A 20022-nucleotide genomic window follows, 5' to 3' on the forward strand; every position below is an offset into this window, starting at 1 on the left:
TTGAGTTCTGCAATGTTTGGTTGTATGTACCCGATTGTCATACATGACCAATCATTAAGCGATAGCGTATTGGAGGAGGTCAATGGAACCCTCTTCCTTTGGCTTTTTTGCACCTTTTTGCACAGTGTGTGTAAGGATAAACTTAATGCTGCTCTCTTGAGCACTGTGTCAGTGCCACTTGCTCAAGTTAGATGTTGATGACATTGTAGTCGGTTGAATATTACAGATTGTATTTCTTTAAAGAACCATGTAACACACAGACCCATATTGTGTTTTATGCATGGGTGTGCGCAATGTTCCCTAGCAAATATATGTGGAACTTCTGCAAAATTATGCGTAATTACAAAAGAGCGTGATCTAGCATTTAGCACTATTTTCTTGGGGCAAAATGCACCCTTGCAAATAACATGGACCAAAGGATGCATTTAGATCTAAGAAAATACCACTAAATGCAGAAGAACACGAACGGCAGCAGTCAGCAGCTGCTTGCCCTCTCTTAGTTTGTTATTCCTGTGTCCTTGATATAGGATGTTTGCCCCAAATTACACGAATGGCCATGATCGTGTAAATGTGGTAATTCCGTATCACAAGAGTAATGCAGAACTATGAAATGGCGTCATTAAAATTTTGCACAATCCTAGTTTAAAATATGAGGTTTAAAGTCAATAGTTACGTCAGCATCTATTGTGTTTTGAAAGTTGTTCCAGGTTTTTACTGTTATTTCAGTGTGGTACCGTCTGTAATTTAACTAGTTGTTTATTGTTACTTGCTGGTTAGACTTGACACTTTGCATATTTTTTCTGCAAAAAGTACAAAAATATCCCAAAGATTCCGAAATGTATTGCTTCCCCTAGGAGGAATTTGGTCTGTGGTGGACAATATAATTCCGATTTAATATCGTTGGTGGAACTCACTTTGTGGTTTTTGTTAGCGACCTTTATGCCTTTTGCATTTCATTATTAGTCTGGTTTACTATTTGCTTTTATGCATTGGATGCAATTATTCCACTCGATGCACTGTCCTCGGTTTTTCATGTGTTCCCTCTTTTCTCAAATCCCTTTTGTGAGTTGCCAGCTCAGGTGCACGCATACATGATTGTGATTTCTTCGGAAGTCGGAGTTCTTGAAATGATACCCAGCAGAGAGTCGCCGCACAAGTGCAAGTGACAGAAACTATGAATGATTCTAAGGTATTAGGGGCAAATTCTCTCCCCAGTTTCTCAAAACCTGCGCAGAACTGGAAAAGACTTTTGACATTCATTTCAGACACCTTATTTATGAAGGCCTTGCGCCGCCGGTGCGTCACTTTTTCCCATTTTAAAAGTGGCGCATCGGCGGCGCAAGGCCTTCATAAATAAGGCCCCCGGATGCGTTCGGATAGGCAGGCACATTGATGGTGTAAAATTCCCATACAACGTGAAAAAAAAATCTTTCCTCCGAAGTTGAAAATATGATTTGCGAGATCCTGGAGTCTTTGCTACTGACCAGGATGTGCTGTGATTGAGCAACAGGGAGGAGCCCGCTCCGATCTCCTGCGATGTCTGTCTTCGGGTGATGCTGGTAAACTCCCCTCCCAAAACTCAAACAGGCCAGCGGAGCCCGGCCTCCCTCCAGCAGCCTGAGAGCATCCTCTGTTTACCTGCCCAGGTAAGCTGGTTAGCTGCAAGACACTCCCCTGGACAGGGCGAGGGCAGGAATTTGGGGCAGAGCCAAGGGCTTCTTCTATAAAACCTTCCTGTCAGCCCCAAGAGAATCGTAACTCCCCAGACATCTCCAGTTTGGTACCAGCTACCAAACTCCAAGAAGGATGGGCTCAGGCAGGGGGGTCCCGCTGCCGGCATGGATCTTTATAGTGGCAGCCACCTGCTTCCAGCAATACGGTAAGAGCCTCTCTCTCCAGCCCAGTCCACTGTGGACCTTTATCTGGAGCCCTGAGCTGTGCTTCAGTTACAACGGATTGTTAGTCTACTTTTTAGAGCTTAAAGTTTCTAGAATGTCTGTATGTGGAGTGCGGAGTGCAGACAACCCTGCAAACTCACGTACGGAGCGAAGTTCACCGCCCAGGCCTTGGAAGATGTATATATGAATCTATACACTTAAGGTTCTAAACGTGTTTGTGATTTATTGATATATATTTATGTAAACATGTAAGTATGGGGAGAGGATGTGGCCTTACAGCTAGAGTGGTCGACCTGGAGGCTATGGAACTGTGTTTGAGTCTCCGCAGGGACGCTGAATATCCTGTGATTCTGGGCAAATCACCCAGGGCCATATGTATCAAGCCAAAATGCGTTCGCAAACGCCAAAATTCGCAGAATTTCAGCGTTTGCGAACGCATTTTCGGTAAATGGTATGTATCACACAAATCTGCATGCAAAATAAGGAATCGCAAAATTTGCGATTCCTATTTTTGCATTTGCATTTAAGGAATCGCAAATTTTGCGATTCCTTAAATGCAATGTATGGAGCCCAAAAAATTAGCAAAATGCCCTTAAGGAATCGCAAATTACCACCAACTTCTAGTTGGTGGTAAGTTGCGATATCTTTGAAAAATGCACATTTCAGCATTTTTCAAAGTGCCATGTAAGGCACATACATGAGGGCATGTATGTGCGCCACATGTGCACCCATGCATTTTTTCAGGGGTGCAACAGGGTGTCCTTTAGACACCCCTGCACCCTTGAAATTATTCTCAATTTGCGATTTTCTAATTGCGAATCGCAAAATTGAGAATACCTTCCAATTCATTCCTATGGGCCTCCTGGCCCATAGAAATGAATGGGAAAGTATTCCGTAATTGCGATTAGCAATTTGCAAATCGCAATTAAGGAATACTAAGAATTCGCTAAAAAAATGCGAATTTGTACATACATACCAATTTGCGATTCTGAAATAGCGATTTCTTAAAAATCGCAATTTCAGAATCGCAAATCGCTACTTTCATACATATGGCCCATAATCTCTTCATGCCTCGCAAACAATTAATGTGTACAAAAGGTGCCCACTTCAAGCAAACCCACATCAGGAGACATGAGATCATAATATCTACCGTCCTTTTGTTACCACTTGAGAAAGTGCTGACTTCTAGCTCCAGATGCAATAAGCAGGTTTCAGTGCCCCGTCACCAGTGCTTTCCTGGACGGTCCCTCTAGGAGGGCAGTCAGCTCTTGGAGGTCATGGACCGCGATTGCTGTGCATGGCTTAGAATGGCTTACTCAGAACACCATGGTTTTTCATGGGAGTCGGTCTTGGGTCACACATGCCAAACGCAGGATAAACTTGGCCCTAGGGGCAGAGAGTGAAGTATCTGGTGTACTAGCAGACTCTGTTTGTGACAGATACCTATGTGTGAGGTTAGCTTGGACTGCGACTGTCTGGTTTCAGCCAGATTTATATATGTGAGAGAAGAGTGTACTACTGTTTCCTGGTTTTTATCAGTTTTGTATGTGTGAGGAAAGCTTGCATTGCTCCTGTCTGGATTGTACATGTATGACGGAAGCGTGCACTCATGCTGTCTAGTTTGTATGCAGCAGATTAATACGTAAGAGTGAAGCTTGAGCTGGTGCTTTCTGGCTTGTACTAGATCTGTAAGTGTGAAAGAAGCTTGCACAGCTTTCCGGGTTTGTACCAGGTCTCCACAGCCGAGTGAAGCTTTTTTTCCCATGCCCTCAATGTTTTTTGATGAGGATGTCCTTAGCGGTCACACATACTAATGGGCAAAAAACCCTGTTAAGCAACCAGACAAAGAGAAAACCTCTGAAGAGATACCCCTCTACTTTGCTTTTCTGTTCCCTGTCTGACTGCACCAGAAGGTCGCATGGCGGCTGCTCGTGGTCTTTCTCTACTTTGGATGAGGAAGAATTGCGTCAATTGACCGGATGCCGATTCTAAAATATATTCCCAAAAAAAGAAATAAATTGAAATTGATCTTTGTTTCTTCTGGGAACAGCTTGCTTTGCCCAAAGGTTGAACAGCAAAGGATATTTGGTGGGAGTCACAATTCACACAACAGGCGCTGCACAATTGCAACCTAAGACAAGCAGCCTACTCCAAGAGGGAGGACACTACATAATCACAACTCGGGGTGTTTGAAGTTTCCATAACTGCTTTTGCATAATTTTGCATAGTTTTGCAAAAATTCTGCTTATATGCATGGAATGCAAATCTATCATTTAGTACTATATTTTAGCATAAAATGTGTCTTTGCATCAATTTTTGACATGAGAATGCATTTCACACTAACAAAAGTAGAGCAAAAAAAGCACAAGCTGCTTGTTCTCTTTTTCTTCCTGTGCATTTGCAGAAAAATGCATCTTTGCAGTAAATTTTAACTGTGAACAATAAGTAATTAAGCAAAATGTGCAATGGTGTAAGCTTGTAAATTTTGCATAACAAATCTAAGGGGAACATTCTGTAATTATGCAAAATACACTAGCCTACTTGAAAGTTTGCCCGGATCTACTTATAACAGTGTTCATTTTTCTTCCACACAATTCAAAGGGAATTGTCTCTAGTCTCTAAACCCAAGAAGAAGAATGAAAATCTATAATCTGCCTATTACATATGAATCGAGGCAGTAGGTTCATTAACTCCCTGAACTATCCACCAAAATGTGGTTGTGTTGCTGCTAACTAACATGTTATTCGTTGTAGCAAGTACATTAACCACAAAGTCGTCCTATTAGTGGTGAGCGTATAGAAAAAATCACAGGGGGGGAAAATCTGAAAGTGGCAACACTGGCTTTCAGTGTCCTACCACAGGCAGGGCGAGCCGGGCACCCCTAGTCTCTGGGGCATGCAGTTCGGTGCCCCAACCTTGGTAAACTGGGTTTCCCCAACAGGACTACCTAAAGTCAGGGCTTTAAGTGGGATGCAAAAACCAAACCAAGAGTTGGGGGGGTACTCACAAAGGGGTATTGCCTATGTAATTAAGGGCATGGTTTTAAAACAAGTAAGCTGAAAATCAGTGCTTAGCACAGTCTGCCCTCTTACTGGTATTTTTCTGCTTTTGTCATCGCATCCAGATATATAATACAAGTAACAAGCCAGGACTATTGGCTTTGTCAATTGTTCTTAGTTGCATAAGAGAAATAAGCATCAACAATGGCTTTATTGTATAGCAAATCGAAAAGGTGTCAGTTCTGAAATGATGAGACAGTGAAAAAAACTACAACGAGTTTCTTTGAGGTTACATCAAAGGCGGTGAAGGATGGCACTGTTGCAGAGTAAATTAATGTTTTTCTTTCTGAGGGTGAGGGCAAAAATGGAGAGCCTAATAGGGACCCATCTGATGCTTTTAAGGTTTTGCCTGCATAGCGCTTGCCCTGTGCTTGTGAAAGCGTTTGTATTCATTATATCTTAAAAGGAGGCTTTTATCACTTCTCATCACCGAATAACTGCTTTTATTCGCTTTTGTGCGGAACTTGTTTTTTAACTACCCCTGGCTGCATGTATTTATGATACTTCTACTAAAGCTGTTCACACAGTTTAAGCCCCATTCACTGTCAAGATAAGATCTCTTCCTGCTTGTTCTTTATTACTTAGCTGTGTAGAGCCCATGCTTTTAGCCTTAGAACATTTGTGTTTTTTCCTATTCATGCCTCAGTCCCTTTTTTTGCACTTTGTAGGCATTATCAGTTTGATTTTTTTAAACTTAATCTATTTGGTCATTATGATCCAATTCTAAATGTTGTAATAAACATTGTGTGTTAAAAATAAAGTTAATATACAAGAGCTTTGCTATATTTTACTACTAAACAGGCAGCCACAAGTGCTGTTACCTTGCAGTAACAAGGTCATGATTAGAATGGTGCAGAAGGTGCAGTAGCACTGGGCCCAAAGGTTGTCAGAACTCTTCTAAACACATAGTTTTACTATATTTGACTACTAAACAGGCATTCACAATGGCAGGCACCTTGCAACTGAAAGGGGATTGATTTAAATGGTGAAGCAGGTGCAGGTCCACTAAACACCAAATATTGCTATATTTTACTACTAAACAGGCAGTCACAAGTGCAGTTATCTTGCAGTCAATGGGGTCATTATTTGAATGGTGAAGCAGGCGCAGTGGCGCCAGGTCCAAAAGTTGTCAGAACGCCTCTAAACACTAAGTATTGCTATATTTAACTACTAAATAGGCAATCTAAAATGCAGTTTCTTTCCAGCACTAGGGTCATGATTTCAATGGTGCAGCAGGTGCAGTGACACAGAGGCCCAAAGCTCTAGGAACCCCTCTAAACACCTAATATTGCTATATTTTGCTACTAAACAGGCAGTCACAAGTGCTGGTATCTTGCAGTCAACAGGGTCATGATTTGAATGGTGCAGCAGGTGCAGTGGCGCCAGGTCAAAAAGTTGTCAGAACTCCTCTAAACACATAATGTTGCTATTACATCAATGAATTCTATTATTTCATTTTTCAATATCTTGCTATTACTTACTTGCACTATACCACAAAAAACAGCACAATAGGTTGCTGTTTTGTACATAAACAAGCCATAACACTTTAACAGACTTTCTGTAACTTATATTGTGCAACAACTCAGCAAGCGACGACTTACAACAAATAAATGGTTATTATTAATCACATAGGCGAAACCTGATGCCTTTACCAATGCTTGTTAGAACTTCTGATGCTGAGCACCTGCAGGACCCGGCCCACTTAAAGCCCTGCCTAGAGTCTTTTACAGGCATTCCAGTAAACCCGCAGACTGCTCTCCAAGCTCCATGCTGGCCAGGTACAGAGAAAGGCTTTCCAGCCCTTCTGTACTACCCAGGGGGCTCCGGCCTGGCACTGCCGGCACTTTCACCTGAACCGGTGCCAGCCCTTAATGATTTAAAGGAAGAGGAAGTTTGTGCGGAACAAAAGAATTGGCTTTCACTGCCTGAACGTCGCATATTTCAAGAAAGGTGCAGCACGATGAATGTGCAAATAGAAGTGCGCTAAAGAGGGGTGCTGAGATGGGAAACTCCATCTTGGCTGCCCCACCCCATACCTCCAGTCATATGAAAACGTTTTAAGCAAATGTGTGCATAAGTGTGAGAGCACATATATAGAGAGCCTTTGCAGATGCCCAAATGTGAATCCCCCTCTCAAGATTCACTCCTAGAGTCACCACTACACTCTAGTAGGGAAGAGACATGTTAGTTACAAAGGGCCTGAGGCCGGGTCTCCCCGCTGTGCTCGAGGGTAGCATTGCAGAATCAGGGCTTATGCAAGGATACATGTTAACCAGAGCTTGGCGTACAGCCATGGTCACTCTGCTGTGGCTTGTGCAGTGAAAGGGACACGGCACGCAGAGTGCATGGTCCAATGGTGTTTCGAATCTCCCTCTCACACAAGCGCACGTACACTGCCCCAGACCCCGTTACATTCACACACCGCTCCACACTCGCTCTTTGACATTGTGAGGTGCACCAGGCCTCCTCAAGACTCACGCATCTTGTCAAGGCCCTCTTGGATCTACACACACCCGTCTGTGGGCGTCTGGATTCCCGCACCTACACTGATCATCAGTTAGACCTGCTAGTCTATTCTCTGGAAGCCTCTTCCTGCTGCAGTGCAGTAAATCCACCGTAAAGTGTTTGCATGTAATCTAATTAAAATCCATTATGAACCGCGGCCATGAACTTAATCATTTAAAGAAACTGAAATTCCTGGAAAGAACATCGGTTTGGAAATTGTATTGCTTGCCGTTATGATTTCGGGGGATCCACCAGGCGCGCAGAGAAGAACCACAGCAAACACGCAGCTGAAAAAAGCACACCTAAGGAGTCTCCCTCCCTGCCTGACCTTTCATTTCTTGGGGAAATAACACATTTTTCCTGCAGGGTGAGTCTGCTAAAAAAGGAAAGAGGTTTTGTAACTAGGATAGGGGGTGGTTATATACTTAGGCCACACAGTTTGTCACCCCTGGTACCAATTCTGAGGGCATCACTCTTTGACCCTCTGTAGCAGGGTTAGCCAGAGCCTGGGGCCCGGGTTATACTCATAACTTTATGCAGCAGGGTGTGGTAAGTCACTAAAGAGTGTCATGACCCCTTAGAGGCCTCCACTCTGGGCAGGAAGTTTGAGAGGGCTGTCAAACTCTACCTGAAGTTCCCGTTTACCACCTACCCTGGCTTTAGGTGTTACCCCGAAACCAAAACCGGTCCTAGGATGCTTGTTTCCGGTCCAGGGAAGACCTGGTTTGGCAGTTCGGGCTGGACTGTTCCCATGAGGAACAGGGTCAAGACTGATTTGCATGTAGCTGGGTCTGAACTGGGGTGGTAAGTGAGCTAAAGAATGATGAGGGTTTCAACCCAGATCTGTGACTGGTGGTGAGTGTCTGAAAAGTTTCAAGGCTGGGTCTAGTCCACCATTTCCTTGTGTTTACCCAGGCGTTGGAACTAGTCAACGGTTTGTTCATTGCTCTTGATTTAACTGTGGGGGGTGGTGTAGGGCACACACATGAGTCGAAATGGACCACACTGGGGTATCGAAGAGTAACTAGTATCAGAATGCAAGAACTCTTTGCTTGTTTATTTAATGTGTAACAAGATTAACGTCGGGCGCGAGGTCGCATTGCTTTACGCTTTCTTCCTGTGCTTGTTTGCAGCCCACGCACAGACGGAAGAGGGCGTCCTGCAGGCAGATGACCCGGAAGAAGTCTCCTACTATGGCCAACAGAATGAAGAAGGTATGTGTGATTCTCCTCGCTCTTCCTTGCCCCCACTGCCCCCCCCCCCCACAGATGTCGGATATCCGTGTCATCCCTGCAGACACGCACTGCCGCCCGCGTGCCTGCTTCTAGCAGGACAGGTATCAAGCAGGGCTTTACTCTTACCTGAGCTTTTAATTCCAGCCCATCATCAACAAAGACACAGGCTACGCGATTTGTTTGCTCATTGTCAGTGAAAAACACACATTTTAAACACGCTGAGGATGGGCATTTTGCCCATATTTTGTTTTGAATTATTGTTTGTAAGCTCGACTAGCTCTGGAAGGGCATAATCCAGGCGCGTGTGGTTTACAGTGAGTGGGAATGGCACCTGGAAGTTTCCTCCATGTCTCTCTGAGTGGAAAACATTTATTTTATCTTTTTTTTAAAATTTTATATACAATAGTACACAGGGACTCATGGTGCTGCTTTCGAGCACTTAATATGTGGCACATAGTTCTGTAATGAGTTCCAGGCACTTTAATGCATTTGACATATGTATGAGAAAGCCATTAGTGCATGGCTTCTTAAAGACAGCCCTTCCTTCCTGTTTCATCACTCCACCACAGAAGTGCAAGAGCTCATTATTCTTGCCTATTTGAAGAATCCCACCTGGAAAGTAATAATTTATTAAAAAAATTAAAAAACGAAAACTATAGTTAGATGCTCAATAAGTTCGTTTTAGAAAAAAAATGGATGCATTCTGTGACGCTCCAAAGAAACTTTTCAGCCCAATTGCATTTTGATGAAAGGATAAAAATGCACCAGTTATGTTACAACTGGTGTTGTGGCCGAGCCACGGGCATGTGGGGGGCAGAAATCCTGTCTGCGGAGATATGTTTACTTGTAAGAAGCTATGAAGTCTGCACGAATCGTCCCCAGAACGTAAATGGAATTGGTCCTAGTTAAAGTTACAAAGATGTATAATTCATTGTTGATGTGTTCGTGTATGTGAGTGCATGTGTGTGTGCATGAACATGGAGGTGTTACTGGGCGTAAAAGGGCAAAGCTTAGTTCGCCAAAGCAGTTTAGGTATCACAACATGTTGGTGATGAGCTTTCAGCGCAGAGCCATTGCTGGAAGTGCTGAAGTGCCAAGGCTGACAAAAAGTCCTATGGACACTTGGTCTCAGAAACCATGGAGTCCCAGATGTGTAGAACACCATACACCCTGAACGCCAACAGCTCCGACATTGGCCTTCCTTACGAGAACAACAATTGCCCACCGCGGAAAATATGCCACTCACACACCTGCAAGGCCCACCTGTTTTCTGCATTAATATCATCATTTTGTTGACTAGGTTTCATTTCACTTTCTTCCACCATATCTGGGTGTACTTCATCTGTAGCTTTCTTTCTTTGCTGCCTCTAATACTATTGATATGTTTATCTTTTTTCAGTAGTATCATCTGGAGGAATTCCTCGTGGTGCTCTGAGGCAGATACCAAAGCGTAAGTACTGGGTGATGGTCACATTGGAACATCCCAGATGTCCTCAGAATGAAATACTGGCGGGGTGAGGACATTGAGAGGACAGCAGTCAGACCCAGACTTCATCTCTTATAACCATAGGGATGAGATGGAAAGAGAGTTTGTGTGTGTGTGAGAGAGAAAGAGATAGAGAAGAAGAAATAGAAAAGATACACAAATTGCAAGCTCTGTAGGTGGACATTGCTAGTTCTACATTACTTTAGCTGAGGGGTCCCAGACCAAGGGGAGCAAAGAGTGTGATGCAGCATCTATGCATGCCTGCTAAAAATACGAACAGAGAAAACAAAACATGGGAGTGAAGGGTCAACAGCAGTCTGATGGCTAGACATTTAGAGATATAATAGATAGACAACTAAACTATGACTTGAGACACAGGAAGAGACAAGCATACAAGGTAGTAAATAATGTATCTTTCTTCAGGAGACAGACTGACAGAGGCATAGCTGAACAGATATGCAGACTGAGAGGTCGCAATCCTTCATCATTGGTAGATTTGTTATGATCAGAAATTGCTGATTGCAAATAAGCGCGTGCATGTTATCCTACAATGATTTCAGCTGCTCTCTGTACTTTGGGCCCTAACTGGAGTTGGTTTCCTGTTACTTCTGTGCCTAGAACTGTGACGCATTGCATCGAGGGGTCTATCCACTGTGGTGCTAGCCTAAGCATCTTGTAAGCATGTTACACAATTCATAGCAACTGGTTTGGAAACGTTGTGGCATGTTTCTAAGCAGAGATGTGTAGATAGTTGTTGAGACAGACAAACAGAACGCCACCACCTGTTCTTAAGATGCTATTCACTGTGCCATACCTGCCTAATGCTCTGCTTTGCAATCACAGCTCTTATTGAGGCACACAATGACCAGATATGCAGCACATGGGGCAACTCGCACTTCAAGACCTTCGATGGTGACGTCTTCCACTTTCCGGGGACCTGCAACTACGTCTTGGTCTCAAACTGCAAGAGCACATATGAGAGCTTCAATATTCAGATCCGGCGTGAGGTGGTCAACAACATACCCACTATCACCCGCATCACGTTGGTGCTGGAAGGCGTGGTCATCCAGTTGAAGAATGGAAGCGTGAAAGTCAACGACGAAGAGTACGTTTGAGTTTCCAGTGGTACTAGCGGGGGGGAAGAAATGAGGTGTTCTTGTAGGGAGCCATTTTGTTACCTAATTTACATTGCAATGGGGGTGAGGAAAGTTTCTATCCTAGTGCCAGAATTGGGTGAACATCTTAAGTGGTATGTTTATTATTCGAGTCCATAGCTAATCGGCGGCAAACAACATATTTAGTTGTGCTTTATTACTAAATTAACATGTGTCTCCTTCTTATCCCTTCCTTGATTTGAGACCTGTCCACACTAGGGTTAATGTCAGCAGGCCCCACTCGGCATAGGAAGCTCTGAGAGAGTAAAAGAGACATTCACTGTTGAACGTGGAAGGAAGAAAATAATACTGTGTGACATATTAATCTTCTAAATAAAAAAAAAAGTCCGATTGTCTATTGTCCTTAAATGCACACTCTCTATGACTCCCTCAGCACATTGACACTGAGATGTTGGTTTGTATAAAGAAACTCGGCTAACTGCCCACTTTCTCAGTAATGCCACTTTCATGGCTACCAGGCTGTAGACTTTTTCACACCCAAAGTATGACTTTCATAAACATAAGAGTATGAAGACCAGCCTCTGTTGTCCTTTTTTTCAGTCTCACCTGCTGCTTTTTGTCCCCTCGTGGACTCCGCCCTCTGTATACAAGTTTTTCCTTGGTGCCATGTTGATGGGATACTTTGAGGCCACAAGCATAGAAGTTAGTTTGTCATTCCCGTTCTCGGTTATTTCTGTAGCTTCTCCGCGTGGTCTCTACGCTGCCTTCAATCCCTACATAGATAGAGAAGAAGGCATTATTTTGCAATGGAATCATGCAACCATGTCATCTGAGGCACACTCTGCTAGTTCAGACGCCGCTGTACACATAGAACAACTAAAGGATAGGAGAGGAGGGGATAACATTTATTAGAGCACGCTAATACCCAAAGGTGCCAAAGCGCTATAGCAGGACAGATGAGTCCGCAAGAGCAGTGCAGCTCAGAATCAAGGATTCTAAGATGAAAAGAGCCAAGTTTTCAGATGTTTTCAAAAGGAGGTTAGAACACACTTTATGTTATAAAAAAAACTTTTAATTCACATGAGAAAAGAAAGGGGGCCTCTCTGGCACTGAGAGGTTTTTGCACTGACTGGAGGTTTCCCACAAAGATCGCCTGTTGGGGTGCAGAAGGTGTTTCCTGTGCAGTCTCGTATTCAGTACACATTTGGGATTGGGATGCTCGGCACGCACGCCTACATTTTTGATGCTCGTTTTCCCACAACAATTATAATACAACTAGCCCGTTACCACATTGGTGAGTGGTAGAATAGAAATAGCAGGTCATGATGAATAGAACTGTCTCTGCTGGTAACGTGTGCTCAGGAGAATGGTTCTCACTCGCTCAACAGATAGTCATAAGGTGATCCCAAGATCTGCCGCTCCAGGGCTGCGCGGAGATGGATGGACTTTTGTCAACATTGCCTATCCTTCTATGACTCTCTGTTTTGAACTAGAAAGCCTTGCAGAGTTTTATGGTATTCAGAAACTGTTCTGAACCATTTGTCCTAAACTCAGGATTGTTTCAATGAGCTTTTGTTATGCTCAGATGAACTATAAGTGTTTGAAAACTCACCGCAGTCATCAAAAAACATTGTTACGACCATAATACTGTCTCCAGGTTTAACTTCCGTTTCAGTCCATCCTCCAAAGGTGCACCGTCTCACAAACCTCACACTGCTCCAAACCTTTACCTGAAGGTATGCCTAGCCCGGTATCACTCATCCTTCACCAAAACCTTCATGGTGTATTTATCTAACTGTCAGTAGGAGACCGTCTCCATGCTCTAGCGAAGGCATGCCCTGGAGAACAGCAGACCACCGCGACTCAAGAGTGTGTGGCCACTCCTAACTCCAAGCTTACACTCAGGTCTGTCTGTAAGGCTGGCCTGGTCCGTGGTGCCCATCAGCCTTGTAGGATCATTGTCTGTTTCTTCTTGCATTGTCTGTTATGAAGCTTTGGCTTCCATTCATCTGCACTGCCGAAATCATTCATGCTAAATCTCCTTTACTCCTTCCCTCCGCAGGACGGAGTTGCCATACAGCCATGCAGGGATCCAGATGGATCTAAACGGCATTTACTTGCGTGTGTCTTATAAGGAAGGAATGGACTTCACGTGGAACGAAGAAGATGCCATCATGGTAATGCATCACTTTCAAGGAAATCCTTTGAACACTGGCCTCTATACTGTAGGGCAGAATGAGATCAACCCTAACACTAGCACAAATGTAAAAAAAAAAGCGGTGACTCCATGAGGAAGTGCTACGAGGCGGTAAGGGAGGGGCATGGTGGGGGTGTAGTAAACTCTGGAATGCTGCCAAACGGAGTTGTGTATACAAATAAATAAATAAAACAAATTATATTGCATGCTGCATCGCCAATTTGGCATTACAGCGTGCACTGTAATTTGTCATTCCTGGGGGTGGGGGGGTGGGGGAGTGCAACAAAATTGCCTGGGTTGCTTTGGGTTCTCTATCCAGCCCTGCTCAAAAGGCATGACTTCAGGCTCTGCACTGTGTAAAACCTTCTCCTGCATTTGATTTAATAAACTATAATGTTGTTTATGCATAATAGGCATTCAGTGCACATAACAACTGACTTGCCTCCTAGTTCTCTATTGGCATTATTTTCAGGGTGGGGAAAAAAATGAATCTTTCTGAATTTTTGTTTGAAAACTATCACTTAAAAAGAAAATACTTCTCAATGCACTGATATAATCTGATGTATTAAAGTGAAACGGGTCTGCATATTAATGAAATACACTTTTTATTGTTGAAGAGACCTTATCAAAAGTTTACACTTTTGCTGCAAGTCTTCTTTAAAATGAAGGTGTTCCTATAGTTAAGCAGGGCAGGACAAACTAGTTACTTCCTTTCTTTCACTTCAATTGACACTTAAATTAAAGCTTGACTGTTTATTTATTGTAGTGCTGAGTTGACCAGTGGGCCACATTTAGAAGTATGGAGGGTCCATGTGAAGCCCCCGGGCAGTACTTTGAGTATCACTAATCTAATGCACTGTTGAAAAGACCACTCATGAAGCAGGAAAACCCCATGTAGCCATTTCGCAGTAAATTTGTTTAGAACTAGGAGAGCTGTCTAGTGCTCCTGTTGGGGTCGATGAATGTTGCTTGCTCTTCCAAAGCATGATCACAAATGTGGCCCATGTGGCCCCTGTTCGGCCATCATAGTGTTGGCCTTAGCATTTCATGTATGGTGAAATAGAACAATGAAAGATTGATAGAAAACTACAGAGGAAGGATCAGCCAAACAGAAGACATGTACTGTGGATCCTTTCATGGTGCCTCCACTCCCACCAGTAAAAGACAATGCAAGTTTCAGCCTGTGAATGACCTCCATCAAACTATAAATAAATTAGCATGGATCATCTTCATCGAATGCTCTTTCCTCAAAGTTTCATATTTTACCATCGAGCATTGAGGTGGATCATGCAGCAGCTCAAGTCCTCGGTCATTGCAGCCCAATGTTTCTAACCAGGAATACACATCTTTTTTTCTGATAAACAACACACAAGATGATCCTACAACTTTCTCTCTTCTTTGTAGGTGGAGCTAAGTGAAAACTATGCCAACACAACCTGTGGGCTCTGCGGAAACTTCAACGACATTCCAAAGGACGAGTTCCTTGTAAATGGTAAGGATAAGAACCAGTTTCCTTTCTTCCAGTCCTGGTGGGAAAATCAAGTGCTTGGTCCTTTGAGGAAGTTCACAGAATGTGTTTATACTGGCACGATTTGTACTACTAGTATTCAAAACAGGATGGTGCTGGAATCTAGATTATCTAGATTAGATTTCACTAATCTGCAATCTTCCTTGTCAATAAATAGGATCAGCCTGGACTAAATTTCGAAGCTCTGGCTAATGATCAAAGCATAAATATTATCAAGGGACAGTTTTGTAACTTTATGCCATGGAGAACATCTCCGGCATCAAACAACATAAACTTCGGCCTTAACGACAAAGTGTATGTTAGGATGCTTGCTCTCTGTGTTTACATGTGGTTGCTGTAAGACCAATCACATGATTTTGTAGTATCACAGGGCAACAAAATGCGCCTGCGTGGGTATTATGGCGGGATTGATAAATGTGTTACTGCAATGGACACGTAACCTTTTCCCACATTTCTTTTTTCAGGATTCGAGATGACCCCCCAACAGTATGGGAACTTTCACAAGCTGAACGACCCCACAGAGGAGTGTGAAGATATGATTGTTGAGCCTCTCAACAACTGCACCGGTTACGTAAGTGTGAAGCATTGCTCCCAAAGAAATTTTTTTCTAGCATCTTTGCAGCACAAGTGAAAAACTCACATGTATGCCTAGCTGTAATGTTCTTGTCTCAGATGCAGATCTAGACGTGCTTTAAAATCATCCATGGGTCAACCATGTATAGCTTGCACCGATGCACAAGTTGTTCATGGCAATTACCAATAACGATAACCGTGAATTCTGGCTGAAGTGCATTTAAGAGCCCTTGGAAACTTAACCCCTGAAGTTTCCTTACAAATCACCGTTGTACTGAGTTTTTCATGACTAAGAGCCTGATTTAGATCTTAGCGGATGGGTTACTCTGTCACAATGGTGACTTAGGATATAATGGCATTCATATTTCCAAGCCTGCAGACTAAAGAGTTCATCGTTCCCACAGTCATGCTTGGATAGGGGCTCGGCACATGCGGGATCTTTGCGTAGAATGCATTTTGCCTCATGGTGCTACTTACATGTTCCAATCCGGAGGCCAATGAGCAGCATGCCTGCTGCTTTCACATTCTGCCTTACTTGGAAGTACAGTAAAAGACCTGCAGTTTATGAGTGTGTTCCAGATGAATGAGGATGTGTCAATGGTGTCCATGCTGTTTCACAGTTTCTACTCCATTTTGCCTCAGGAGGTCGAGTATTGTGAATCTATCCTGACTTCCAGTGCCTTCGCTGACTGCAACCCTGCCATCCATGTCCAACCATACATTGAGGCTTGTGCGCAGGACCTGTGCCGCTGCAATAACGAGACGCAGTCCTTCTGCCTATGCAACACCTTCACCGAGTATTCCCGGCAGTGCACCCATTCTGGCAGCAAGCCTAAGAACTGGAGGAAACCAGATCTATGCCGTAAGTGTTCACTGGCCGAGGTATTTCTGAATCTGTAACCTCATGCTTTAATCGAAAGGCTTGCCTATCCCCCTAAGAGCACCCGGAGCCGTGGCTTGCTCTTGCTTGCTCAGGCTCTCTGACCTCCTGAGATGAAACACTGTTTCAACAGCCCTGGGTCTATATAGCACCAAAAGGCTCTCACATAAGGCGCATTATGGTTGCATTAGTGGATATTTCCTTTGTGGGAGGACTGACGTGGAAGACACTGCTAAGAGTAAAAAGTTCAGGTTAGGAGTGCAATATTTCTCTGCATACAAGACTCCTCCTGGGCCAGTGGATGGTTGTACATGAGTGTCCCTCAGAGAAGTAGGTGGCTCTCCTGGATGGGCCTTGCTGTTAGCGAGCAGGCAGTAGGCATGCAATTGTCCAGGCAGCTTAGGAGCAGTGCCTGGCCTCTGTCTACCCAGATAATGTTTTGGAGAGCAATGAAGCAATGTAATGTAGAATGACTTAGATGATTATGCCTGGTATAGCGAACCTTTTCTAAATTGGATTGAGATGTACACATAGTCTAGTAGCACATCTAAGACTGCTGAGCTGAGTCAGAGACAGGCGTGATGCATACAATAGCGTCCTGTAAGAGGCCACTAGGGCCTGATCATATTCGTCTCTAGAAGTGTTTTGTTGTTTGGTCATTAGCAAAAACTGGGCCATAGATGAAATTGGTGGGGCCACTTGCAAAGTACTAACTTAAAGAGTGTGTGAACACACACACACACACACGCATCCTGATTTCCATAGTTGACCACCTGGTTTGATGCACATTTACGTACACATACATATATATATGTGGCCCTGTGGAAGGCAAGCGTCAAAATGCGTCGACTGTCCCTCTAATGTTTGTACTAATGGTGACACAATAAAGGTTTGGAAAGTCTAGCCCTGCAGTGCTGCTTGTTCTCTACTGCATAGAGAGGAAGCGGGAGAATAATTACACACATACATATATATATATATATATGTATATATTTAAATATGCATATATATGTGCATGTTTGCTGAAAATGTTTAAATCTGACATTGCATATAGTGTATAGTAAGTATATAGTTTGTATAGGTGTGGTATATCTAGACATAGAGAAGCACAGGTGCACAAAGTCATATTTAATCATTTAAAGTAAACGTGGGCTAGTTTGGCAAATTGCATGTTGGACAAATTGTGTGTGGAAAAGTATAGTAGCTGCTTTTTATTGCATCAGTGATGGGGCCCAAGCACCCCAGACCAAATGGATCTGGGTACAGACCCTAACTACTTTCTATATTCATCCCTTGCACCTCACAGGTGCCACTGGAGTCGATTTGCTTTGATATTTTCCAGGGACCCTAAGTTGGATTTACTCATGCTGATATGGATATTGAGCATACTCAGCAAGGGAAACATCCTTTACAACGAAACATTCACAACGCGGTACCCTTACCACGCAGGTTTTACAACGCAAGTCGTTACAACGACTTGCGCTGGAGGGCGCTGTAGGATAGGGAATAGTTTAATTTACTATCGAACACCTTCCCTACTATCCACGGGGACTGGAGTTGGAATAGTAAATTAAACTATTCACTATCCAGCACCCCCAACGCAAGTCGTTGTAACGACTTACGTTGTAAAACCTGCGTGGTAACAGTACGCGTTGTGAAAGCACGCGTTGTACCGTCATACATCCAATCAGCACATATACATGCAATAAAGTATTTAGTATTCCAGTCCAAGCAACTGTGTGGTTGTTCTGTTGGTACGATGGTTTATATGTTCCACAGCAACAGAGTAGCAAAACTGTCTTTCTTCTCCCATGAGATGACCAGAAAAGAGCAGCGCACATACCTGGCATGTAGCACTGCGGGATTCCATGATCTCAGACACCAAGCAGTCTTTCTAATTCGAACCCCAAACTTAACAACTCCAAGATGTTCCAAATTAGATGGGCCACTGTGCCTTGCACTGTGATGCCTATTGTGACTCCTCAAGGTCAGCAGTGGTTAACAAGGGCTCTGCCAGGATAGCATTTCAGCCCTCGCAAGGAAGGACCAGCAGGTTTATTTTCATGGGGTTGGAGGACACCGACATACCAGTGTTTTAAGTGTTGTGTGGTACAGTTGCATTAATGAATCCCGTTGGGTGACAGGAGCTTGACTGCAGAGCCAGCACCTTGGAGCAGGGGAGGGTGTAAGCCTCGCGCAGTTGGCTCGGTCCTCGTGAATAAAAGCCAAGAGTTAACATCTCGTTGTGGTTCTCTTCCCAGCAATCACGTGCCCCTTCAACATGGACTATGAGGAGTGCAGCTTGCCCTGCGTGGACACGTGCAGCAACAACGAGCAGTCCGCGCTCTGCGATGACCACTGCTCCAACGGCTGTTTCTGCCCACCAGGTAGGAGATGCCCCACGGAAGTGTGGGGATGCGGAGATGCGCGACACCAGGCTTTGCCCCGCCCCCTCGCCCATATGCTGCTGTAGTGCTCTGGATGAGCTGAAGTTCTTGGGTTCAGGACACCTGGTCGTGTGTACTTCAGTGAAGCGACCCCGGGGCTGCGGCTTCCACTCTGCGTGTTCCTTTTTCAGCTTCTGAGACATGGCTTCCTCTTCATCGCTCTGTACTGTGTATATATGTTCATGCACGCGCGCGCGCACACACACTTTTAGCTTTCATTTTGGGCCTTTAGTAGGCCCGTAGACTTAAAAAGACGGGGCACGGTTTGTCATGATAGGAATCCGCTTGGCGCCGCCACATACTCCTCTGTAAGGTCCATCATGTCTTATCTTTTGTCTGCGATCAGGATATGTGTATGATGACATCACCAGCTCCGGCTGCATGAAGCAGGAGGACTGCCCTTGCAACTTCAATGGCAAGACATATGCCCTGGGCTCCAATTACACGACGGCCTGCCAGAGATGGTAAATAACCTGCCTTTCCTTTCTCTTGCGTGATGCTGGAGGATAACCACTAAGCCGGCCTCGCAGGCCCTGGTTTTAAAATGGAAAGAGCAGTGGGTTTCCGGCTAAGCCTTGTTTTCTACTACATGTTTTCCTTCCACTGGTTCTGGCTGCCACGCCTTTCTGATCAAGCTTCCTTGTTTCTCACTGTCACTCTTTTGCACTTACAAAGCCTCTTATCTCATCTGCTGGCCTCTTTGATTTTCGACTCTCTATCACATTCTCTAATACAATGGTGGTCAACCCTGGGAGTCCATTTTATGCGGTAACACCCAAAGTTCCTTCACAGTCTCTTTCTCTGCTTCTCACACCCTTCTTCTCACCCTCCCATCTCATCTGCTTAATCACACTTCCCTTCTTTCGTTTAAGGGAAGTTGCACAGGCTCTACTTGTGACCCCTGCTTACTTTTTCACCAAACAACACAAGATGTGTGAAGGAGGCTGCCTGTTTGTGATTAGGACATTTGTGTCTTTTTGCCATGTCAGGTCCACTGGTTTGCAATTTTGTTCTTTTGGAAAAGCCACACAAGGTTTGAGATCAAGTCGAAAATGCTGGAGATGAGAGAGCGTAAAATAAAAAACTCTTTGAGTCTTGT

General features: G+C 44.1%; 1 protein-coding gene across 1 annotated transcript in view; it reads left to right on the top strand.

Annotated features, from left to right (window-relative positions):
- Nucleotides 1-1781: 1781 nt before the first annotated feature.
- Nucleotides 1782-20022, top strand: part of LOC144823878 (uncharacterized) — a 66633-nt gene continuing 48392 nt past the window's right edge. The window contains exons 1-10 of the mRNA XM_078682766.1: nt 1782-1879; nt 8596-8676; nt 10097-10147; nt 11027-11288; nt 13361-13475; nt 14900-14987; nt 15488-15594; nt 16239-16458; nt 18738-18863; nt 19270-19387. Of these exons, the coding sequence (XP_078538892.1) occupies nt 1807-1879; nt 8596-8676; nt 10097-10147; nt 11027-11288; nt 13361-13475; nt 14900-14987; nt 15488-15594; nt 16239-16458; nt 18738-18863; nt 19270-19387 (1241 nt within the window). The 5' untranslated portion in view covers nt 1782-1806. The remainder of the gene's footprint in view (nt 1880-8595; nt 8677-10096; nt 10148-11026; nt 11289-13360; nt 13476-14899; nt 14988-15487; nt 15595-16238; nt 16459-18737; nt 18864-19269; nt 19388-20022) is intronic.

The sequence above is a fragment of the Lissotriton helveticus genome, chromosome 3_1, assembly GCF_964261635.1.
Source record: "Lissotriton helveticus chromosome 3_1, aLisHel1.1, whole genome shotgun sequence".
Taxonomy (NCBI): Eukaryota; Metazoa; Chordata; class Amphibia; order Caudata; family Salamandridae; genus Lissotriton; species Lissotriton helveticus.